Source organism: Podarcis erhardii (assembly GCF_964252035.2).
Source record: "Podarcis erhardii genome assembly, chromosome: 6".
Classification (NCBI taxonomy): domain Eukaryota; kingdom Metazoa; phylum Chordata; class Lepidosauria; order Squamata; family Lacertidae; genus Podarcis; species Podarcis erhardii.
This window is the reverse complement of record NC_138510.1, coordinates 57,541,228-57,566,880: the sequence shown is the minus strand read 5'-3', so window position 1 is coordinate 57,566,880 and position 25,653 is coordinate 57,541,228. Positions and strand designations below refer to the sequence as shown.

Here is a 25,653-nt window from a genome sequence, read left to right as displayed (position 1 = left end):
AAAACAGTTGATGCGTCTCTAAAGAGCCTCCTCGGAGCTTCCTTCTGTCAAGGCTGCATCATCTGCAAACAACATCTCTTGGACAAGAACCCGCCACACTTTTGTCTTGGCATGGAGACATGCCAGGTTGAACAGAATAGAGGTACACATCGTCTTCAGTCAAGCTGAAGGCATAGGAGAGCAACAGGGAGAAGAATATAACAAAGAGTTGAGGTGAGAACATAGCCCTGTTTCACACCACTCTTTATAGGAAAGACACCAGAGGATGCAAATTAATACTAATGTTTTAGTACTGTGCTAGCTGCATGGAAGCAGCTATGCTAAACGGTAGGGTAGAGTTATATTTTTTAAAAGAATCTAGAACTATGCTGATAATACCCATGTATTCAACTCTACCTCATAGTAATTTAAAGGGGATATCAAGTTAAGCAAATTTTAATTCCACCAGAGCATAACAGAAAATCCAAGCAGGACCGGGCTGCACTGAATTATAAGTTAAATTATTATCAAAATGATCTCTAGCTAGCTTAAAATTTTGGAAGCTGATGCTTGCACTTAAGAGGCACATGAACTTCAACATGTTGGTTTCCCATCACTATTATCTCTTTAGGAGGCTAGAAAATGAAATAAAGATGTGAGGCACAAACTTCATGTGAATCTGACTTCAGTTGGTATAAGGACACCATTGTTATTTACCAGGGTCAAAAATGTGTGGTCAAATTTAACCTAAGAAAAGTGGCCATCCTAGTTCTGTAATGCATTAAGTGGCATCCCAAGCCATAGTCTTACTGTTGCTTCACACCAAGTTCTGCACTGATATACAGATACCCAAATCATAATATATGAATTTGTGTGACAAAACCAACCATGTTTCCATTAAATTACAGAGGAGGAGACTCAGTCATTTCCTAGTCTCAAGTTCATGTGTCTTTAAATGGAACATGGCTATCAGGTGCCTAAAAATACAATTTAAACTATGCTAAACAGCTGGTTCCTGAGTCCATTACATTCTCTACCTAACATGAAGACAGGTATTTTTCTGCTGAAACATTCTGTTTATACACATCTGTTTCCAATTTACCATAATATATAGTCTACTACTGAGTACAGTTTCTCTTTTTCCAAGATTCTCATAATTATACAATGCAAAGGCATTAAAAAAAAGGATACATATACACATCACACCTGTCAGAGCAGCAGCAGGGAAATGTTTTTGGCAAGAGGATTACTAAAGAACAGAATGTAGAAATGCTTAGGGATTCCAGAGGTATTTCAATGTGGAATAACATTTAAGAGATGCATTTGACTTCTGACCCTGGGCTGCTGTTTAGAGCAGAACAGAAGGAAAAGCAACTCGTTTCACTGGCCCACAATGCAGTTTCAGTTTTGAACAGCCTACTCCATGAACTGTAACACAGAGGCCTGCATAATCTACAAAGCACTGCAGTGGCTTTCCATGCTAACACGAAAGTAACAGTCTGTTGAACCAAATGTTGCATACATTCCAGTGTCATCTGATCTAAACCATGCAACTTCTATGTAATGTGAACTCAGTTATAATCAAATAAAAATTGCCAAAAAACCCAGCTCAAACTGAAGAATCGATTTAAATTTAGTATGGAAGCTTTCAGATCAGAACACATTACTGCCAAACAGAATGACTTAAAAATAAATAGTATTTATATATGAATTTATTAAAGAATCATCAGTTTCCAGAACTCTGTATAGCACAGTTAAAACCAAACAAATGCTTAAAAAGTGCTACCCTTTACCCTTGTAAGCATATGTTAGGGAGAAAGCACTACAATTAAATGTTATTGCAATTAATGCGATCCATCTGATTTCCAATACGATAAAACAACCCTTCATATGGGAATTTGGAAATTCTATTCAATGAAGGCTAGGATCCAAAGAAATCAATATAACTAGTTCTCCTCACCAATGGGAGCTTTGGAGTTCTGTTTCTACAGCATTCACCCACAATACCACCACCTTCGAAACCAGGTAGTGTTTCAAAAGCAGTCTGATATGACAGGCGTGTGTGTGTGCCTGTTACAGAAAGAAAGAAAGAAAGAAAGAAAGAAAGAAAGAAAGAAAGAAAGAAAGAAAGAACCTCACTTGAGTATGTCCAAGCCCTAGGGCCTACCTAAAATAGTTCTCTGGATCCCAGCCAAAGTAAAAAAGCATTTCTTTGAGCTGCTATGGAAGTATTCTTAAGATACAAATGAAATTGTTTCAGAATTGTTTTGCCAAACAGGTGATATTCTCTATCACTCTTCCTACTTTTTAAACTTCACAAGAATTTATGGGAGGCTGATCCCTTGATTTAGATTTTTTTGGGGGGAAATGGTTTCAGGTGAGATAAAATCAGGGCTTGTTATACATCATGCTGGTGTTAACCATTATAAACAGTTTAAGAGTATGCCAACCACTAATATTTTATTCACTTTGCGATCGTTTAGGCTGATTTATGGAACACAGTACCAAAATTTCCATTGAACAGAGGCCTCAGGAAAGCTAGAGTTGATCACACCTATTCAGAAAACCTGTCCCATGCTACTTCCAACATCTAGTTCCTGCTTAGTTTATATATATATATATTAAACACGTTGTTCACATCTAAATTGCATCTTGAAGTCGGTGGTTCAAAGTTTAGCTTTGACCGGTTGAAGCTGTAGGTTCTGTAGCTTCATAGCCATGCCCATGTTCCCAGAAATCTTCAATTTGCCTTGAAAGAAAGCCTAGAAGAAATTTAAAGAGAGATTGAATTACATTTTCCAAGTAAATGCTACTTATTTTTCCTCCTTGGATCACTTCTTCCAAGTTCAAATCCAAGTAATCTGAGGGACTGCCATAAAATATTTTAAATTTTTAGATTGCCTTCTCTAAATGCGTGCAAAACCTTCCACAGACAACATATATGAAAACGGAGAAAAAGATCAAATGCAATTAGAATTGCATATAGATTAGTCATCTGTGATGACTACATGGCTTTGAGATATACAGTGGCCCCTTTTGCGTGTCACTGTAGAACATAAACAATGCCCTGACTTTGAACTAGTGGTGGACTACTGAACACTTGAATTGCAACAAGTTACAGACCTTGGCCAACTCCGACATGCAAACCAGTGCTCATGGTTTGCTTCTCCAAAACAAACCACAATCAGTAACCCACGAACAAAACTTGGCTTACCATGAGGTGTGAATGCAGCCAATGAAAAAAAGCTGTTAGTTTGTTTAACTGTTCAAAATGGCCAATATGGTGCCCTCCAGGTGTTGTTGGACTCCAACTCCCATCAGCTCCAGCCAGCATGGCCAATAATCATGGATGATGGGACTTAAGTCCACCAAGATCTAGAGGGCACCATGTTGACTGCCACCAGTTTTCAACATATTGGACAGAAATCACACAGAGTTCTATCACTGGCATTAGTGACCTCAGAGGAGAATTTTCTGTTTGTTCATACTGAAGAAACAATGTTGTAAATCAAGCCAATAAAAATAAAAAAGCCTTTTCAAAAAGGAACATTTCCATCTGCACAAAAGTGACTGCCAGCTAAGTGCTTTGCCAAATGCTTTGGAAATACTTTTAATGAAAATAGCCTGTGTTTGCCCATCTGCAGCAATTCTGATGTGAACAGGTGGTGAATTAAGTCAACCATCATTCAGTCTAAAGAACTTGGGAGGAAAAGGAACACAGGTTGTTCTCATTAGTTTTCTGCTATAAAATAAGCCTGTAGAACAATTAAACTAGAAGGATAATAGCACTTCCTCTGAATTGCACTTACTGTCTGTGGATTCATCTTGCCAGTCATCAGAGCCAGCAAATCAGCGTCAGCCATTGTAATTGTACAGTCAGCTTTCTTATCTGTAAAAAGCGGACAGATGACTTGAAACAAAATGGTCAGGAAATTTATTTGTTTTTTAAAGGACTATTTTAAGGTTATTTTGCTTTCTAACAGAGACGCCTTAATGCAGATCCGCTCCCCTTATCAAGGAAGTCACTCTTAGCTTCATGCATTGCTGATACTGCCGATTCATAGCTACAGAAGCCAAGTTGTAAAATTCAGTTCATTTAAATATTGTCATTGACTTGGATCCAGAAACTCCACTCATGGGACCCTCCTGCCGGAGGAAGTGGGGAGGGAGAAAAAAGGAATTCTCTCATATTTCTCCACTCCCCTGCAGACACCTGTGTATCCTGAAAAACTGCTCTGAAAAGCCCTTGCGTCCTGCTCATGAGCTTTTCATGGGCATCTGGTTGGCCACGGTGGAAAACAGGATGCAAAACTCAACCAGCTTTGGTCTTACTAAGCCTCTGTAGGATCTCAGTCTCACCTGTGAACAGAAGGAGCTTGCTGAAGGGACACTCTGGGTCTAAACCATTACACTGTTATAGATTCTGAGTGCCAGAGTTTGTGGGTGCAAGTCACCTGTAACTCTTGGATTCAGAAAGTTAGAATTAATCAAGGTTTGACTGAATGATGGTTGGAGCTTCTTGGAATCCAAGGCTGCAGCAATGGGAGGAACAGAACCCCTTTGGCATGTGAAAGTGCTGTTTTCCCACAATCTAGACTAAGTTGTATATTTGTGCAAATAAACCATATAACATAAAGACCAAAGGGAAAATGGGCCCTGGGGTAGGTGCCTGGAACCCCCTGAAATCTCGCACTGCTGTGGAGATAGGAGTATCAATATCAGTTTCATCTGCAGCAGTAACCAGAACACGCTTCAAACCTTTTCATTACTAGTTTAACAGCAGTATCATCCACAGGATTCCATGATTGCAAAATGGGATTAATTTCCTAGTTAAGCGTACATAGGAATGCAGCCTTACTGGCATTTAATAGAACAGGCAGACCTTGTTCTTGCTACTCTTTAACCACATGTATTGCATAAACATTTATGGATTGCAGATAATTCTTTGAACAGATGCTATCTTGCCAATGTCATTTTCGAGTAATACAACTGATCTATGTCCAAGGGCAAATCGCCATTTATCTTCGCCTGATAAGTGGGGCCCAATCCAAAGTCCAATGGGAAAAAATGCAGTACATATTTATTTCCCTACAGCAGTATTGGCTCTTTTCAAATGATTATTTTTGCACAATTAATATACAGTTGTTACTCACGTGCCACCCTTTAATTAAACATGTTCCTATTTTGCAACCAAACCTACAGTACTTAAAGTAGTATTACCTTACATTGCAATAAAATATTAATATTTTGTGGTGGCAAAAGCAGTACTGACCTGAGTCGAAATCCACACAGCCTTTACCATTTTTCACATCAACTACCCAAGTTGCTTCTTTACCTCCAGGGCCCTCTTTTACTTTGAAGGCAAATATACCACCAATTTTCTTGACATACTGTTCCCCTTCCTGCAATCAGCATGAAACAATAATATATCACAGACAAAAAACTAACAGCATTTTCAGCTTACAGAATGCATCAAGTATTTCCACACCATGCTAAATGTTTGCATGCTTGGACTGCCCCATGTGCTCTTTTATGGTCTGAAGGCCCAGAGGGACTTTAGTTTCTGTGTCCTTGAACTGCAGCCTAGTCGTCCCCCCATCGCATGCCGTACCATGGAAGCCTCCTGAAAAGCCTTGTTTCAGAGATGCTGTTAGCCCCACCTCCCCCTCAAAAACAAAACCTCAGCAGGGAATGCAGACGGACAGTGCAATCCCCTGCAGATTTCGAGTGCAGTGGTAGGCAAAATGGTGCCCCCTCCAGATGTTGTCGGACTACAACTCCCATCAGCCCTGGACAGCATGGCCGATAGTCAAAGATCACATTTGCAGTCCAACATCTGGAAAGCACCACATGGGCTACTCCTACCCTAGGAAGCAAGTCCCATGGAACGTAACAGGATTTACCTCTGAGGCAACACATGAAGCATCATTTGGTTATCTGGATTATGACCTCTATGCTAAACTTGAAACCACTCAGGTAGCAATTTATTTTGCTTAATTTCCCAACTCCAGATTTCATGCTCAGGCAAGAATAAGGCTAAATCAAGGACGGCAGAGAATGCAAGCGGAGAAGGTTGGTTTAGAACCCTCCTTCTTTGTTACAGCTTTTTGATATGCAGAGCGATGGCGTAAGCAATGTATACAAGCTCTACCAAGTGCCAAGTTTGAAAAACAGCATTACATACACTGCTTATTGAGTGTTTTCCCCTCCTTCTATTATTGGAAAAATTGCAGGCTTTCCCAGTATTTGAATTCTAAGCCTAGGAAAATCCATGTAATCTTTCCCCCAAGCTGTTCATATCAGATTGCTGGCATACCCCAGATAAATTGGAAAATTAACTAGGGAAACACTGACACATGCCAGCAACTTGAGGCCAGTGTTTTAAAGCATTTTTTCAATGCAAAGCGGCACTTTAAATGAAAACCAGTGGAAATTAAGTATAGGAAAAATTAAGCGCAGGGGTCCCTTAATACTTGTTTTCTTTTAAATGCTATGGGGGGAGGGGGAGTTCCGAGCCTGAACAGAAAGCATAGAAACCAAACGCTCTGAAATTACGTTTGGATTGCTGCTGACATGCTGAGGCTGCAATACAAACCTCCTTTGCCCCAGGGGAGAGGCTGAGCCAGCCCAAGATCTGCCGGATCCTCATTTGCCCCACTGCCATCATCACATGATGGTATCAGACGCACTCATGGCATCAGCTTTAGGGCTGGTAGGATTTGTCTTCCCTCTCTCCTTCCACCCTGGCTGGTGTAAGCAACTGAGCTACGGATGCAGAAGCGACTCCACCATTATATAAAGCTGCTGCCTCGGGACTGGAATTCTAACTAGAGTTTGAGAAACCTAACTTAGAGAACCCACGGGAAACTTAACAACTATCTGCAAAGCAACCATTTGCTAGGGCCAATTCATAATGGACAAAATACCTGACATAGCATTTTGCAAGCTTAATCTCTGGGGGGGAAAGTACAATAGGGATAATAGATAAGAATGTGAAGAATGGTTTTATGTCAGCGCATAATGCCTGCCAGAGGATACAGCTCACCCCCAACTCTTGTGCATGGTGGAGTCTGCCTTTCGTATAGCCTGTAGGGAGATGGGGAGATGGATCCAGCAGCTATGCAACCATGTCAAATACTTCTCAGGGCAGCAGAATGTGCACATGCAAAATAGGAGGGATTCTTTGTAGATGGTGTGTGTGTGTGTGTGTGTGTGTGTGTGTGTGTGTGTGTGTGTGTAAAGAGGCTGCCTCCAGAGGTAGGCTATATGCTTTTATGTGGGGCCCCTCCCATGGCAAAAGTTGAATTCTCCACATATAACCCAATTCCCATACCTCCCAAACTTATACTTTTAAAATTGCTTAGTGACACTCAAACCCACAAAGGGTTATTTTAGTATGATGCCTGCTATTGTACAAGTTGCAACAGCTGAAATTTTTTATAAAAGCTGTAAAGTTCAAGTTGTACGTCAGAGGCCTCAGTCAGCTATTATCTAACTAAATACAAAAATCACTATGTTGTTGTCTTAGGACAGAATTGTGCCCTGCTTTGGACAACCTTCATTTGTGGGTAAAGGGGCAGGGAATCATTGGAAATAAAAATGTTCAACGACTATTAATTTGATTTTTAAGCGGAACAATAATTGGCAAACAAGTTTGTTTCAAGGAAAGTAATTGTTTGCATGTTTTACCGTTAATCCTTTGCCAAAAGATGAACTGCAACTTTGCAAAATTATTCCATAAACATGTTTTGTTACTTTACATACCTCTTGAAGCTTCTTTTCGATTTCTTTGAAGACAAAATCTGCCTTAAACCCATCCACAGCTGCCCTGGTGGGAATAGCTTGGATTTGCCTATTCCTGAAATGGGAGAAAGTCACATAAAGATTTATTAAGCTTACTTGAGTGACTGTAGCGCACACACCAAAGTGTATTTTGTGTACCCATGTGTAAGCATGGGAATGTCATCTCTTTCAATTATTTCAAATTGAAGAACCATAGATGTCTTTGTGATAAAGTGGGTAGACAATTAACATGACCCAAGAAGTGTGGTAAGGGGGTAACCATGACTCCACTTATATTTTTCAGAATACTTCCCACATGCAAACAAATAAGGGTCACATCATCAAATTCTGCTGGGGGTTTTGAAACCCCTCCAGAATCCCACGGGGGGGAAAGAACATTAAAAGGAACTGAACTTCTATCATCCATGTAATTCAGAAGGATGGGGAGATATTTCTCTAGCGCTTGCCCTTGCACTCACTAGAAACACAGATGAGAGAGGCATTTTGCATATTCCTTTCACCCTAATATGAGTATTTTGCTTTTTTGGAGAAAAAAACAATACACCAATATTGGGTGTGGGGACACACAATTCTGTCTGTTCACACCACATAAGCAAAATCCAATTTTCTATATTGATTAAAATAATTACTAGAGGTAATCAATCTCAGCATAGTAACTTTAACAGTAAACAGTAATTATGGCAAGTGTAAAATGAAACTCTGGAACAAAGTCACCTCTCACCTAATTACCCGCTATTAACTCCCAGCTTCAGTTGCATAACCAAGCTGCATAATCAGGGAAGATCTAACAACATGATTTTGCAATTAGATAGCCAGAGGCAGCTACAATACAAGCAAAATCTAACCGATTTTATCTTCTGAAAAAGCACTTGATTTAGATGTCTGAAATTCACATTTGGTAAATCACCGTCTCTGAGCCTCATCTTCCTCAGTGGATTGCTGTGATGAGAAAATGCAATCTATCCTAAACCCTTGGGAAATATATCAAGAACTTAGGATAGACTGCATTATATATGTTGGGAAAGAATCTAAATGCATCAAATGTTTAAAGGTTCATTTTACTAGTTCAGCATGAGAAACACCATATATTGTGCTATGATGAAGAGACTTCAGCAATTATATGATCCCAGGACTATTTAAAATCCAGAACATTACACGTGGAGATAGTGGCCTCAAAACATAAAAGCAGTCAAGATAGATCAGGCTAATGTTCTCTCAGTGGCCAAAAAGAGGACTATGGGAAGCCTAAAAACAGGACCTTACTTCAACAGCATTCTCCACAACTGTGAATCTTAGCAACAGGTATTCAAATGCATGCTACCTTTGACAGCGGAAGAACATAGAATGCTACCATAAAATTGTCCTCCTCCTCTTTTAAGGCCATCCAAGTCTGTGAGCATCATTATATGTGTAGGACAACCTTTTCAGTGTTTTCATCATACCTTTCAAGGAAATATCCTCACACTATGCTACATCTTTGGGTTTCAAGTCCCAACTTATAACTGCTCCCCAGCCATTCTTTTAACCCTTCCATGCTTGCTTTTCCGGTAGACCTTGGTAGCTGATTGCCCAGACTGTGGAATACCTTAGATGGTCAAGTGTCGTTTTAAAATTAAAATTTTCCTGTTGTAGTAAGGAGATTTCTGGTAGATTTGTTTATTTACCATAAACCCTCATTTTGGAATGTTTTTATCTGCTAAGTTTGGTTCCATTTCCAAGCTGTTTTATTTATTTTAAGGAATTGTTTTTGTTTTTAATTGTTGTTAAGGTGGGAAATGCAAATTATTAGAAAGGTGGAGTGTAAGTTTTCTAAACAAACAAATTATAGGGCATCAAAAGAACTGATCTTGTATCATAGGCCAGTTCTTATTCGAGCAGCCTGCTATGAACTATAGAGCAGCCAAGCCTATATTCCAACACGCCTTCCAACATTTGTGCCATAAAAGAGAAGCATTTGTGAATCAATAAAGAGAATTATTAGCCTGGATTCCAGCACTAACATTTCAGAGGGCTGAAGAGAAAGTTCCTCTGTTCTAAAATGCAAAGCAGCAAAGCACTTCTGTGGAACGAAAGCCTGCAAATCCAGTGTTATGAGTATTGTTAAACCCAGTTTTGAAAGCGAGAGATCTATGTGTATGTGAGTGTGCAGATGTGTGTACAAAGGTGCAAATGTGAGTCCTTAGGAGAGGCCAGCTGAAGATTGGCAATTACTCCCACACGTAAGGGCTTTCCAACCCTGAAACAGCCAAACCCAAACAGCCTCCGCTCAAAGAAACCTTTCATTAATTTGATAGCAATCAATCAGTGTTTCTTACTCTTGCTCATATGAATTAAACATCTCTAAAGAAGTTTATCTTCTAGCGTGGGTGGCTCTCACTTGACTTGAAAAACATTTCCAAGATCCCACTGAATCTCCACAAAACCCAAGTTGGAATACAGGAGGAAGAAAATCCAGGTTGCAATGTAAAAGTACGCGACAAACACCTGTGACTTGCTTCACTATCGGCAAGAAAATCTACAAAAGAATTTATGAAGCTTAGGTATATTTCCTGCAATCTAATTTTAATGGCTTTTAATGTGGAACCTTTAGGATGTTATTTGAATCTTCTCAGCAGCCAAAGAAAATAGAAACCCACAGGCAGTGAACTGTGAGTAATTTGCAAGTCAATTTCCTTACAATGTATGCAGAAGTATTGAGACATTTTTTTTAAAAAAGCACGCACAGTTTATAGCCCTCGTCTCCATTGCCTGTTTTTAGTTTTCTAAATCGTTTTGAAACTGCCAATTCTGCACATTCCTTTAACTGTTGTTTACTTTAAAGTTTTTGTTTTCTTGTTTCAACATGGAACCAGACTTCAGAGAACATGATTAAGACACAGCAATTCTATCCATAACCAAAACCACAATTAAAGTTTCCAGTGGCTGAAGAAACCAGAGTAGCTAGCCCTAAAAAAATAAAATGCTGAGCCACAGATTGGTACTTACAAGCAATATCCTGCCTGCTATAAAGAAACAAAAGGACCCCCAACTTTCTCCTTGTTTAATTAATTTGGTATTAAAGCAGAATACATATGCAGAAATAAGCCACTAAGATCATGCAACAGGACATGGGATTTCAAACTATTTAGTTCTGTATGGCAGTTGTCTGGATACGATTCTATATTCAAAGTAAATGAGATAAGCTGAGTAAGATTACAAATAATAGGTCTGGAAAAGAGGGTGCACACACAAAAAAATTAAAAGCTCACCTTGCAGCCTCAGGAAAGCCCATTCTGTACAGAGTTATGACTACAGCACCTCCAAGGCCCAAGTTATGCTGCAAAGCAACCTTTGCACAGGGAACCTGCCTCTTTCCGGCTTCTCCTCTTAGCTGCCAGCAGAGTTCAGCACACTGAGCCAGACCTAATGCATCAAATGCAGAGAATGTAGATCAAGCTGTATTATAAGAGCATCATGCTGTTTCATTACGCCCAACCGAAAGGAAGCAAAAGGAAGTGGGTCAAATGTTTGAGCAATCAGAATGAATCCTTTATGCTTAAAAGATACATTAAAACAACAGCTATTAACATGAGCCTTTAAACAGTAAATGTTTCAATATATACCGAGTGACTGGGAAACAAAATGCCGTCCCAAATTTCATGTGAGGCTGGATCGTAGTATATTTTTCCTGTTTATTAAAATATTGGAGCTCAAGGCCAAGCCTGTAGATGTTTATTCAGAAGTAAGCTGCGTTTTGTTCAATGAGCTTCACTCCTAGCTTAAATGTGCATCAGATGGAAGTCTTAGAAAATGCTCCAAACAAGTTTTTAGTAACTTCAAAATTTTAAGATAAATGCCTCTTCTTGCCACATATTTCAGAACATCTTATTTCACACAACCACAAAAGAAAGCATAATAAAAATCACCACCACCACCAATAAAAAAACAGACTCTGAATAAAGCCTCTGTATGGCTTAAAGTTTCCTCTAAAAGTTTTCCTCAGAAATCAAGCCTTCTGACTCACAGCAGACTTGGAATTGAGGTATTCTTTAGAAAGCATTTTTCATGACACTGAGGCAACTCTAGTGAATATAACCTAGCTAATACATTGTTTTCCTAAGACGTCCTATCAGTCTCCTTAGGTTGGATTCTTAGACAAATTAATTCCAAAGCTTGTAGTCCTCAAGATATATAGTTGAACGGCAACTTCCACTACCCCTGAGCACTGGCTCCCCTGGAATCTGGCATGCTCAGCTGGGCCACCACAGTTTAGCCACCCTTGGTGCAAACAATAGATCTGCCACTTAACTTCAGCTGTGATCACTTTTCAGCTATTTAGGGGTAAATGAAAGTTGGCAATCAGATGTGGTGGTCCAGGAACCTCAGATATGACACACCCATTGCATCTCTTTCCTCCTTACCAGCACCTGTTGCAACCCCTCACCAATGCTGCCTGGTCATTTGTTAGGAAGAAAACTGGTGGGTGTGTTAGCAGGGAGTGCAGCCGCTCCTTCTCTTCACTGCCATACTTCATTCACTTGCCTGCCCTGGGCTACAATAAGGGTGGGAGGAAGCAGGAGGAAAAGCAGGCAGCAAGGACTCTTGGCTACATACAGACCCCCTTGCAGAAGAGTGGGCCTTTCCAAGTGCTCAGCCATGCCAACCCCTGGCACGGACCCTGCCAAGAAGCACTCCAATAATGAAGTGTCAATCAACGCAAGGGCCATTTATGCTAGTTAATATGGCAAAACACACCATCAATTGCTAATGACAGGAAAAGCCAGCCATCTGAACATGTACTCCCCTTGACAGTTAATAGCGCTGCAATGTATTTTCCCATTTAAAGGTTTGTTTTGTAAACTCGAGACTTGAATTTGATCCAAGTTCAGGATATGTGCAGTCCACTTAGAGTCCTCCTACGTGTCACAGATAGCCCTTCTAACCTCCTAAATCCTATTCTGTGTCACAGTGCCTGCTCAATTTCCACTGCAATCCATTCAGAGAGTCAAGGCTACGCCAATGTCAGTCCAGAGCTTTTCAAGTTCACCTTGCAGGATGTGAAACAGTCACCTCTTCCAAGACAAATGAGGAAATAAAATAACTGCCTTCCAAGAACCATCCATGGAGCCAGAATGAAATTATTAGAACACCCAAAGCAAGTCTGCCTTCTCATAGTAGCTCACAAACTAGGCCATCGCTTCTTGAAGACATCCAGCTCTATTCCTGGCCAGGATGTGATCTCTTTCAGGACATCAGGAATAGGAAACCTGTGGCCCTCCAGATGTTAGTGGACTTCAACTCCCATGAGAGTTGGGATCCAACAACCTCTAGAGGGTCACAGTTCCCCACCTTCAACTACACAAGTGGAGGGTATCTACTATAAAGACTAGAAACCAAACCATAATGACAAAGCAGTCAATATGCTACTGTGTGCTGTACATCCCATCTCTCAGGGGGCAGCTCTTAGCTCTCAGGATGTTGCCAACAGACTAGCTTCAAGAAGGTGGAGGAAGATCACCTTCTGCACACAGACTAAGCACTAAAAAGCTGTGGAGTGACAAAGTTTCTACAGCATAGGAGATTGCATCACTCTGACCAAAGAGTGATCTCCCTCCAGGATCAATGCTGAAGTCAGCCCAAACAATCATGCAACTTCTGTCAAACCCTTGTTTGCACAGAACTGCAGGGCTGAAGTCCAACTTTCTGCACACCAGCAGAATCCTTGACACCCTTAACACTCTAGCCCTCAATGTTCAGATTACAAGGAGGCCGAGTAAGGATGCACAGAAAAAATTGTTCCATGCCAGAGATCAGAACAAACTAGTTCAAATGTATGGTTCAATATTTTAAAGGGCTGATAAATTAACTGATAAATTCCTGCCACCACTTTTGAAAGAACAGATAGTAAATTAGAGGGCCACATTGCTTATTGAGGAGGTAAACCTCAATCTACTATAGCACAAGAGTCCAAAGAATCCATGTCCAAATTTAAGTTATTGTAGTAACGGGGAGGGGGGCAAAATGTGACATTTCTACTTTAGACCTTTCTACAACTTCCTATTAAATTTTAAGAACTTGGCTTTCTTAAAAAAAAGTTTCCAGTATTATTTTTACAATTTTTATTATCACTGTTTAAGGTTGTTAGTCACTTTACACCACTGTCTCAAAGTAACTTGCAAATAATAGAAAAATATGCAATATATGAAAAACAAGTTAATTAAAAGCAAAGCACAGTAATCAGGCCATAACAACAACCCTTCTATCTCAGGTCTAACCACAAGAGACAGCCCTCAAAAGGATGAATATATACCCCCCCAACCGCTGTAAAGATAAACAAAATACTCAAATGCCTGGGGAAAGAGAAACATCTTTGCCTGTGGCCAAAAGCATATCAGTGTTGGTGCCTGGTAAGCCACCCTGAGGAACAGCGTTCCACAGGGCTCATGGCTGCAAAAATAGGTCAAAAATAGGTGGAAGAAATGATAAACAATCTAAGTTAAATCGCCAGGAGTCCCAAGTCTTGAAAGTTTTTCCAAAACAAAATCAAATCATATCTTACAGCAATCTTTAAAACAGGATTACCTCTAGAATAAGCACAACTTTATCCATCCATGATGTCCATGAATAGGGTGAATAGGATGGAAACTGGAGAAACATCAGCATTGTGCTGAAACTCATGCAAAAAGTCACAAATTATCTGCAATGTTTCAGTTCATTCTGAGTTCCTATTATGGGCTGTGCTTTACTAATAAACCAGCTGTGGACTTCTCAGTCAGTGTAGACAATACTGAACTAGTTGGGCCACTGTCTGATTTTCTCCCTGAAACAAGGTCAGCTTAAATCTGCTAAAAAGCATCACATTTTTGATGAAGAGTTTGCAAGAGCTTCAAAATGCTAAAATTTTGGCAAGCAGATCAGTTTCTGTTTAGGATGAAAACATCAAACACGGATGTGTGAAAGTTTTTTCCCACTGCTATTCCATGGGTGGATTTGTGACAGAAAGAGACATGATGCATTTCTCAGTGACACTCAGCTAGGATTAATACTAATGTATGAAGGGACGCGGGTGGTGCAGTGGGTTAAACCATAGAGCCTAGGGCTTGCCGATCAGAAGGTCGGCGATTCAAATCCCCAAGATGGGGTGAGCTCCCGTTGCTCAGTCCCTGCTCCTGCCAACCTAGCAGTTTGAAAGCACATCAAAGTGCAAATAGATAAATAGGTACCGCTCTGGTGGGAAGGTAAACGGCGTTTCCATGCGCTGCTCTGGTTCGCCAGAAGTGGCTTAGTCATGCTGGCCACATGACCCGGAAGCTGTACGCCGGCTCCCTTGGCCAATAAAGCGAGATGAGCGCCTGCGACTGGACCTAATGGTCAGCGGTCCCTTTACCTTTACCTTTTATGAAGTGTTAAAGCATGGAACAAAGCTGAATAATTCAGAAACCTGTGCAGCACTCCCAGTCCAAGGGAGGTCATCTGGTCCAAAAGTTGCCAGGGCAAGACACTCAACCTGCCTCCCCCTAGCCTACTAGAAGCAGATGCCCGTGAAAGCAGGAGAGTGGAAAACAAAGGTTGGTATTCAATTATTGCCTCTCATCAGTGCAAGGATTTCCATTTCTGCAGGGGACTTCCTTGCCCTCAATGTGTGCCCCTCTGCAAATCTGCTTCAGATGGTTGAGGATGAGAGGAAAAGAATACTCCATTAGAGAAGCATTGATGGAATTTTCACTGAGCATTACGTTGGACTCCACCTAAAGAAGGATTTACCGGCCTTGTGCTTTAAGAGTGCAGTTTGATCCATGCCTACTCACAAGTGAAATCCCACTGGGATTTACTCCCAGGTTACAGAATATAGGACTGTAGTTCAGGAATACCTGGAGACTAGGGCAGGCGACAAAGTCTCTGCAATTCAACCTTGTCAAAATGGCAGATCAGCAAATCCAGTAGTTACTGGCAACTGTTCTAAATCAAATAAAAGGTGGACTAATAAAAACCTGGCTCAAAGTAACACACAAACATGTTTCCCATATGCAAATACTAAAAGCACTAGATAAAAAAAATACCGGTACATTGAGTTACCTGTGGCACCCAGTGGGTGTCCTTTTGAAATCAAGCCGCCACTCGGATTTATGACCCATTTCCCACCATAGGTATTGTCTCCTCGGTCAATCAGCTCACCAGCTCCTCCTAAAAGAGAGAAAGAGAGAGAGGACAGATTAATAATACGTGCATCTTAAATTAAATCCCCTAGGTACACATAGATGTTATCTAGTTGAAAGGATTATAAGACTCGCCCTATTCATCAATATAAGTTGTTGAGCTCCTCTCTTAGAACACAGGCTTCCCATAAGCATCTGGCGCTGAACTGGATGGGCCACTGGTCTGATCCAGCAGGCTCGTTTTATGTTCTTACATAAACTTGTCCAACACACATGATCAGATATCAAGCCACACTTCAATGTTCTAATGCAACTTATGTTTTTTGTTTTGGGGGGTTTTTTGCGTTAAGAAAAATCCTAAGAGGCACAAAGGTTTGCATTAAGTTCAATAAATCTGACACTCTTGCAGTTAATACAATGTAATGGTAGGGAGATGAGAGGACTTCATTAGGCACTATGGCATAATGGCCTTAATTTGAAGCACAGCCTGTGATCCTGCCACCAAGTTCTTCTTGGAAATAAACCTTCCAGCAAAAAATATTATTTCCGAGAAATGTTACAGCTAAGCCTATGGAAGCCTTTCTGAGAAGCAGAAGCTTTGGGAAAGTTCTCAACACTTCGCCTGCCTGTTACAATTAAAAACCCTGCAGGGAGAAAACTGGGACGGAGGAGCAACAGGCAGGAAAAAGGTTAAGCATCCCTTCAGTCCAAACTGGCTCTGCTCCAGGTGATCCACTCCCAAAGCAGCTTTGTGCTGGGGAAAACAATCACAAGGCATTTGTCAAGGATGCAGAACTGAGGCTCTTTGGCTGGGATTAGCATTGCCTATACAAGATGCCACATCATCAACAACCTATGCAAAACACAGAGAACAAAGTGACATGTGCACTGAATGAAGTGCCATCTCTCAACAATTCCCAGACACTGAAAGGACCAAACTGACATACTAAACAGAATGCTGGGAGAAAGGATTAATGGCTGGCAGAGGATTACAAAGCCAACCATTTTAAGATAACTCACCATCAACATAGGAAAAGAGGGGTGTTTATATATTGATAAGTACAGTGGTGCCCCGCAAGACGAATGCCTCGCAAGACGGAAAACCCGCAAGACGAAAGGGTTTTCCGTTTGCGAGTTGCTTTGCAAGACGAATTTCCCTATGGGCTTGCTTCGCAAGAAGAAAGCCCACAGGGAAATCTCCAGGGACCTCTTTTAAATGCTGGCGGTGGGGAGCAAAGCCTTCCCCCCCCCCCTCCGGCCTTCAGAAGAGGTCCAGGAAGACCGGCGGGGGCCGAAAGGCTTTGCTCCCCACCGCCAGCATTTTAAAAGCGGTCCGGGATAGCAGGGAAGTGCTTCCCGCTATCCCTGGACCTCTTCTGAAGGCTGGCAGGGGGGAAAGTCTTTGCTCTCCCCCGCCTGCCTTCCCGGGGGCTTTAAAATCGCCCCGGGACAGCGGAGAAGTCCGCTGTCCGGGGCGATCTTAAAATGCTGGCGGGCGGCAGCGAAGCTTTCGCTGCCGCCCGCCAGCATTTTAAAAAACCCCGGGACAGCGGAGAAGTCCTCTGCTGTCCAGGGGTTTTTTAAAATGCTGGGGGTGGGAAGAAAAGCCCTTGTCCCCCCCCCCAGCCTTCAGAAGAGGTCCGGGGACAGTCTGTCTGAAGGCGGTTTCCATAGGAACGCATTGATTGATTTTCAATGCATTCCTATGGGAAACTGTGCTTCGCAAGACGAAAAACTCGCAAGACGAAAAAACTTGCGGAACGAATTAATTTCGTCTTGCGAGGCACCACTGTATAGAAAATATCAGAGCCATACTTGATGCTATCACCCCAACTTAAAGGGGAGGGGGAACCACTGATGAGTCACTGACTAAAAGATACTTGAAGTTTTGCTAAGAAAAATAGATGCAGATCATGCTTATGTAGCCTTTTCTGTTGGCTTCCAAGTGTTCTCCTTTATTATGACTACATACCCCCCTAGTGGCATGAAGAGGAACAACATTCATAATTGATTTTTGGTAAACGGGAAGGGATTATTGACCATAGACCTATGCATCTGAAGGTCATGTTGAACGTGACAGGCAAGAATAATTCTGCAAATGGCAGGTGTGTGTTTATGCCTAATCGTGTCTCCCTAGTCCAAATTCACTACTCTGTCCTGAACACCATACTAGAATAGTGCATATAAGTTGCAAAGGTTGCTTTCTGATGCCCTCGCAAGCAGCCTGTCAGCCCCACAAAGATTTCCCATGAGAGATTGTGGACCTCTATCTCAGAAGGTTCAAAATCCATGCTATAAATCAAATTAGGATTTTTGCCCCTGTGTGTACACAATGCTTTGCATTTACTTACGTAGAATCTCATTTGCCGTTTTGTTGCCCATTCATACAAGTCTGGAGAGTTTGGGATTTTTCTAACCTGAATCATTTTGTGTCCCCTGCAAGCTTAGCTAGAGGACTAGCCATTGTGAACTAAATAGCATTTTTTAAAAGTTGAATAGAACTTGTCCTAATTAGGGTTGGGGGAGCAATTTGATTCAGGCCTCATTTAAAATCTCATCTATTGAATTCTCACTTTCCAAAACAATATGCAAACTGCAGCACAGCTATCTTTTGAAATTCACACCTCTGAATTTTGCTATGCAGTTTGCCAAGCAACATTTGTTACAAAAAGGGAAAGTGTGCATAAAAATGTACTGTGAAAGTAACACAAAAATGCATTATATTAAGTGAATTCGTTTGCAAAAATATTTCTACAGTAGTCAAAACAGCATAGAAAATGGGTTTATTAGGAAAAATTTGCACTAAAATACTGGTGAATTTTAATGAGGATTAATTGCTGCAAAATGTGGAGAACTAAATGTAAGTCTGGAAAAATGAGACACTAAGAGAAGCAAAGATCCCTGGTCTCCAAGACAGACCCTGGGGAAAAGCCCAGTGTGCAATACTCCCCATTGCTAAAGCTACACATTATTCACAACAAGAAAGAGTAAGAAAGAGAAATAAGCCCAACTTCAAGAAGCGTGTGGGCAGGGCCTCAGGCTGTATGCTTCTGTCAACTTACCTTTCCTCCAGAGGTCAGCTTTGAGGAGTTAACTGGGGACTTAAGTGAATTTGAGGGACGCGGGTGGCGCTGTGGGTAAAACCACAGTGCCTAGGACTTGCCGATTGTATGGTCGGCGGTTCGAATCTCTGCGGCGGGGTGAGCTCCCGTCTTTCGGTCCCAGCTCCTGCCCACCTAGCAGTTCGAAAGCACCCTTAAAAAGTGCAAGTAGATAAATAGGTACCGCTTTATAGCGGGAAGGTAAACGGCATTCCGTGTGCTGCGCTGGCTCGCCAGAGCAGCGATGTCACACTGGCCATGTGACCCAGAAGTGTCTGCGGGCGGCGCCGGCTCCCGGCCTCTAGAATGAGATGAGCGCACAACCCTAGAGTCTGTCAAGACTGGCCCGTACGGGCAGGGGTACCTTTACCTTTACCTTTAAGTGAATTTAACTGTAGGCTTGATTGTGCCCAATGTTAATATTTAAAGAATACCTTCAGGACAAAGTCCCAGAGCTTCGTAAGTTATTAATTCATTAGCAGAGAAACAGTCATGAAGTTCTATCACGTCCACATCTTCTGGTCTCAGGCCTGCTTTTGAATAACATCTTTTTGCAGCCTCCTTTGTCATATCAAAGCCAACCTATTAACAAAATATAACAGACTTGTATTAGAACTAATAGTTCTTATTCGCTCAACTCCTGTCAAAGTTATTGCTTCGCAAATTCTGAAAATCCAGGACATATCCCATCATTATAATACTTGTAGCAAATAAATGGCCTGCACAAATACAAAATGTCAGTATCCAGAGATTTCTCCAATCAAGGGATGCTGCAAAAGCCATGTGTGCCACATTAAGATGCTTGGCAGAAAGATGGGATATGAATGTAGCAATAAATAAACTATTCTGTTTAGCCAGTGGGTCTCAAACCCTCAGTGAATTAGAAATGGCACCTGCTTGGGTAGATTGAGCAGACGAGACAAGAAGGTGGTTTCTGGACGTGCTGTGGAGGGAAGCGAGGGGCAGATGGGGCTTGTCAACCTGGGAAGGTAGGCCATAGGAAAAGGAAAACTCTGACCCTAAAGCTTTGCTGTCTTGCAGGACATCTTCAGGAGAAGAAAAAGCTAAGGAGTAAAGCCTACAAAAATCCAGAGTGGAGACAGGTGGATGGTGCCTAGCACACCTCCTTCCAGCAACTCCTGCAGTCAAGCTGGTGGAGCTCTGCTTTCCTTTGGATCACATCAACAAGGCCAAGAGAGGGGTCTTGTTGTCTAGGACCTCCATACACACTGCTCAGGCTTGCACTAGGGCAGGGGTCAGCATACTTTTTCAGCAGGGGGGCGGTCCGCGGTCCCTCAGACCTTGTGGGGGGCTGGACTATATTTTTTTGGGGGGGGGGGAATGAACAAATTCCTATGCCCCACAAATAAACCAGAGATGCATTTTAAATAAAAGCACACATTCTACTCATGTAAAAACACCAGGCAGGCCCCACAAATAACCCAGAGGTGCATTTTTAATAAAAGGAGACATTCTACTCATGTAAAAACACGCTGATTCCTGGACCATCTGCAGGCCGGATTTAGAAGGCGATTGGGCCTTAGTTTGCCTACCCATGCACTAGGGGGAGGTCACTTGGGTGCTGCAAATGCAACAGTTTGACTTCACCCCTGGAGATGCACTTCATTGTCTCTCAAGACAGAAAGATGCCAACCAACCAACCCCACTACCGCAGAGATCACACACAAGTGCCTTGTGGCTACCAGGACTACCGTTATCTGTGCATCAGCTGTGAGCACCTTTCTCACCAAGTCTCCTCAAATGCAGAACACATTAACTGAAAGCAAGTGCCACTGCACACGTTAGAATAGCAAGCCTACCGCTTTAATGAGGCTGTTCTCTACAAATGTGCTTGGAAGATCAGTCATCATCTCCTGGGCCACAATTTCAACAGCTTTTGACTCCAACCCATTCTTCCTCACAAACTCTTCACTAGCCAGCACCGCTGCTGCTGCCCCATCAGATGTTGGGCTAAAAGAGATGCAGAGTTTGAGAGTCACTTAATCAATATATACTGAATTTCACATCCAGAAGAGGGGGAAGGGGCAATTATCATTCACAATGCAAATTGAATCACCCGTTAAGAGCAAAAGAAAAGTCAATTACTGGTCCAAAGAAGCTTAACAGCATCACTCTGAAGATCAAACTGATCATAAAAGCGATCACACTTTAATCCACACAAGACAAAGAAATGGGGTTGTCGGTGACCAAATCATACTGCAAGTAGACACACTGAAATCAATACACATAACTAACTTTATTGGTTTCAGTGGGTCTACTGTGAGTAGGCTTAGTTGATACAATCCAATGTATATACCATATTTTTCGCCCTATAGGGCGCACCGGCCCATAGGACGCACCTCATTTTTTGGGGGGGGGGAATGAATTAAAAAAATTCATTCCCCCCCCCCAGCTGCGGGGCTGGGGCGGGGGAAGCCCGAGCTTCCCCTGACCCCAGCCCCGAGAACAGGCTGCTATCCGCAAGCCTTGCCAGCCCGGCGGCAACTCCCCCCGGGCGCACTAGGCTTGCGGACACCTGCATGAAGCACGGGGCGTCCTCCAGAGGGCACCCCGTACTCCGGGCTGCAGGCTGCCGCCCGCAAGCCTTGTGAGCCCGCGGGAACTCCCGCTGGGTGCGCAAGGCTTGCGGATAGCTTCCTGAAGCCTGGAGAGCGAGAGGGGTCAGTGCGCACCGACCCCTCTCGCTCTCCAGGCTTCAGCGAAAGCCTGCATTCGCCCCATAGGACGCACACACATTTCCCCTTCATTTTTGGAGGGGGAAAAGTGTGTCCTATAGGGCGAAAAATACGGTAGTTACATGTGCTATAAAAGTCATTATTTCAAAAGCTTCTGGAACAAAGACAATTATTTTATATCGAGCTTTCCTAAGTCAATGAAAAGTTGAATGGCATTCCATAATGTTAGTGAACTGAAATTTAGGCAGGGAGCTCAAGCAGAAGCTCCCTTTTTCATCTCCAGAGAAAGGGCCACTTCATGTGTTGCAGAAATCAGCACTTATTTGCAGACCAGAAGGGCTCCCTATAATATATGCCTTCCCCCTGCCCCCCGCTTTACTGCACAACTGGATGCCCCCTACATGTGGCACTCCTACTCATGAGAAAGAGCTCACACATTACGCTTTCTTCTCTACCACAATCGTGCACAATGCACAGGTGTAGGGTGAGGAAGAGGGAGAAATGCCCCATCAGGAGCAGGGCTTGCTGTGTGTCCTGCTCCATTCTCTATACATTTATGCCACACACACAAGCAATGCATGGATAAGGCCCTTAGGGACGGCATGTGGAGATGGGCCATCAATCCCATTTCTTGCATACAGAATGTCCCAGGTACCATCTCCAGGATTTCCGGTTTAACAGATCATAGGTAGCTCAGAAATATTACTCCTGAGAGCACTGAATCCTTAACAAAAGAAAGAACTGCACAGGGATAGAAGGAATCACATATTTTTCCTCAGGAAGACCTAGCACATATTTTGATCTACGGCTAGATACAGTGAGAAAAAGTATTTTCTAAAAAGAAGACTACAAACTAGCAGAATAAAATTAAGAAGTTGAGAGGGGTGCAACACTATTAACATGCCATTCTTACCAGCACTGTAGTATTGTTAAGAAATCAAAAACTTTACGTGACTGCAACACTTCGTCCAAACTGTACTCCTTTTGAAACTGAGAATTTCTAAGGGGAAAATACAAAGGGAAATTCCATTTCAATTAATATAAAATTCCTCAATACAGAGAAATTGGCACCTTTTATTTATTTATTTTACAATACAACAGCCTTATGTGAGCAGAGTGTGATAACATAGGAACTACTTTGCACATCAAGCCCAAGTCCACCTCGTCCAACATGACATTATGCATGATGGACAAAGAGTTTTCCTCCCTCTGCCATATACTAGAGTCTATAGGAACACCCGAGCCATGCATGGAGGCTATGGCCCACCTGAGTTAATTGTTCTCTGACTCTTGTTTTCTGTGTGCCACTGCTTCTCGACATCATTTAAATATTTTTCAGGGAGGAAAAAGGCTCCTGGAACTCATTACAAGATCAGAAATAAGACGGCCCCTACCCTATGGCCTACAATCGAAAGAGATATGATAGGAAAGGGAAAGGGGAAAAAACAAACTTGGAATCTAGACCTTAGTTACACATTCCAGAAGGTCATAACAGTTCAGCAGGTCCAACCTGAATCTCAGCACAAAAGATGAGCTGCTGCTTCCTCTCCCCTCAACAGCAATAGCTGTTGGCAGCTGGTGAGAGGGCACTGGCAGCTGGAGGTGCATTCAGGCATGGTGGAGGGTGCCTGAAACTTAGCTATAATGGGATATAGCCATTTATACATCAAAACTTTCTAAATTTATGCTTTTCAGCGATGTGGAGATAATTGGTCTATCTTCAAAACTGGAATCTTTTGAAGTTTCACGTTTTCCTATCATGCAAAATCTTTTCTTGGTATCGTTACCTAACATTCACAATACTTGGAATAGACTATATTAAATTAATGGACAGGACTAACTTAAGCTCCATTAATTTTAGTGGCTTACTGCAGGGAGAAATGAGTTGGATGGAACCCTAAATCTATGTTCTCCCCAGAATTCTGCACAAATAGTGTACTTACGGATTGTTAGTTGAATGTTTATGATTCTTCCATGCAATTTTTGCGAAATGTTCTTGTTTTGATCCTTAATAGAGAGAGAGAGACGAACCAGTCAAAAAGCTTGGGGGAGGGAGGACAATATTACTTAGATAAATGATAACCCCATACTTCAAAATGTTCATAGACCTAGTATAAAAGCTTCCTATTAAATGACTATGTCATAAGCTGCTTTTGACTCAATTCCAGCTCACAGGGTGCTTAATTTAGCAGTTAAAGATTCGCAGGAGCTATATTGTATGAAAAGCAAGTAATAGCCAAAGGAACAAAAGCAAAAGATATAGCAGGCAGCAAAGATTGCTGTCACTACCACTGGAAAAAAATTGCAAGAGGGAAGACCATACTGTACATTTTAAAAAGTATCATACCACTTTAAGCAGCCATGTCTTCTTCCTCCAAAGAATAATGGGAACTGAAGTTTGTTAATGGATGCTGAGAGTTGTCAGAAGACCCCTAATTCCCTCAGAGAGCTACAATTCCCAGAGTTCCCTTAGAAGGATTTACTATTAAACCACTCTGAAAATTGTACCTCTGTGAGGGGGATATGAATCTCCTAACAATTCTCAGCACCTGTCACAAACTACACTTCCTAGAATTCTTTGGGAGGAAGCCACGACTGTATAAAGTGGTATGAAACTCCTTAAAATGTATAGTGCAGATGGGAACTAAAGTCTCAAAAACGACCTGCTTTGGGAGTCAATTATTTCTACACACAGGTCTTCAGACAATCATCCAACACATCATTAATTAAAACAGGAAGGAGGTTATTGAATGTGTTTTCTTGCAATGGTAATATAGTTGATAAACATAATACCGTATTTCTCCATATGTTCTTTGCCAGCATTTCCAAAAAGCTGTGGGGCAACTGGTGCTGCTGCGAGATTGTATTTGCTTATCATCACTTCCATATGCTTGTCCATGGGATTCACCCTGTCCATGAACTGAAATCGAAAGACAAGTTGTACCTTTTTCACACCATAGCACCTGTACATCAAGGTCACCCAAGAGAGGGAGAAAATACTGCAAGAACCCCCTCATTGTCTAGCATTTTCGATGCATCGTTTTCAAAGCCTTCCTTCTGAACGTACAGAACCAATTTGCTTGAAACACTGGGACCACCCAAGCTGCATGAGACTACAAAACAAACCAAATTTCCCAAGTTTCCTGCAAGTTCAGGGTTTATAGAGTGGCCTCTATTTATAATTTTCACCCTTTAAAAAAAAACAAAAAACCTTACGAACAAAAATCTGCTTAAAAAATGGCATGGGCCTCAAGAATAGAACACCAGATTTATGAAAAGTTTCACTACACACACATACAGTGGTACCTCGGGTTACAGACACTTCAGGTTACAGATGCTTCAGGTTACAGACTCCGCTAACCCAGAAATATTACCTCAGGTTAAGAATTTTGCTTCAGGATGAGAACAGAAATGGTGCGGCGGCAGCGGAAGGCCCCATTAGCTAAAGTGGTACCTCAGGTTAAGAACAGTTTCAGGTTAAGAATAGGCCTCTAGAACGAATTACCATATTTTTCGCTCCATAAAACGCACCAGACCATAAGACGCACCTAGTTTTTGGAGGAGGAAAACAAGAAAAAAATATTCTGAATCTCAGAAGCCAGAACAGCAAGAGGAATCGCTGCGCAGTGAAAGCAGCAATCCCTCTTGCTGTTCTGGCTTCTGGGATAGCTGCACAGCCTGCATTCGCTCCATAAGACGCACACACATTTCCCCTTACTTTTTAGGAGGGAAAAAGTGAGTCTTATAGAGCAAAAAATACGGTAAGTTCTTAACCCGAGGTACCACTGTACAAAGCACCCTTCTGGATCAGGTCAAAGGCCCATCTAGTCCAGCATCCTCAGAGTGGCTCATCAGAGGTCCACAAGCAGGAGCTGAGTGCAAGATCACTCTCTCCTCCTGTGGTTTCCAGCAACTGGTATTCAGAGGCACACCGCCTCA

At 42.0% G+C, this 25,653-nt stretch overlaps 1 protein-coding gene across 1 annotated transcript in view; it reads right to left on the bottom strand.

Moving 5' to 3' along the window:
- Positions 1-1,673: 1,673 nt before the first annotated feature.
- The window catches only part of SCP2 (sterol carrier protein 2), a 29,537-nt gene continuing 5,557 nt past the window's right edge, over positions 1,674-25,653 (bottom strand). Inside the window, exons 6-16 of the mRNA XM_081866906.1 lie at positions 24,508-24,634; positions 23,658-23,721; positions 22,628-22,714; positions 20,839-20,989; positions 19,453-19,600; positions 15,838-15,945; positions 11,031-11,184; positions 7,744-7,837; positions 5,252-5,381; positions 3,789-3,868; positions 1,674-2,741 (exon numbers count right to left, since the gene is read on the bottom strand). Of these exons, the coding sequence (XP_081723032.1) occupies positions 2,646-2,741; positions 3,789-3,868; positions 5,252-5,381; positions 7,744-7,837; positions 11,031-11,184; positions 15,838-15,945; positions 19,453-19,600; positions 20,839-20,989; positions 22,628-22,714; positions 23,658-23,721; positions 24,508-24,634 (1,239 nt within the window). The 3' untranslated portion in view covers positions 1,674-2,645. The remainder of the gene's footprint in view (positions 2,742-3,788; positions 3,869-5,251; positions 5,382-7,743; positions 7,838-11,030; positions 11,185-15,837; positions 15,946-19,452; positions 19,601-20,838; positions 20,990-22,627; positions 22,715-23,657; positions 23,722-24,507; positions 24,635-25,653) is intronic.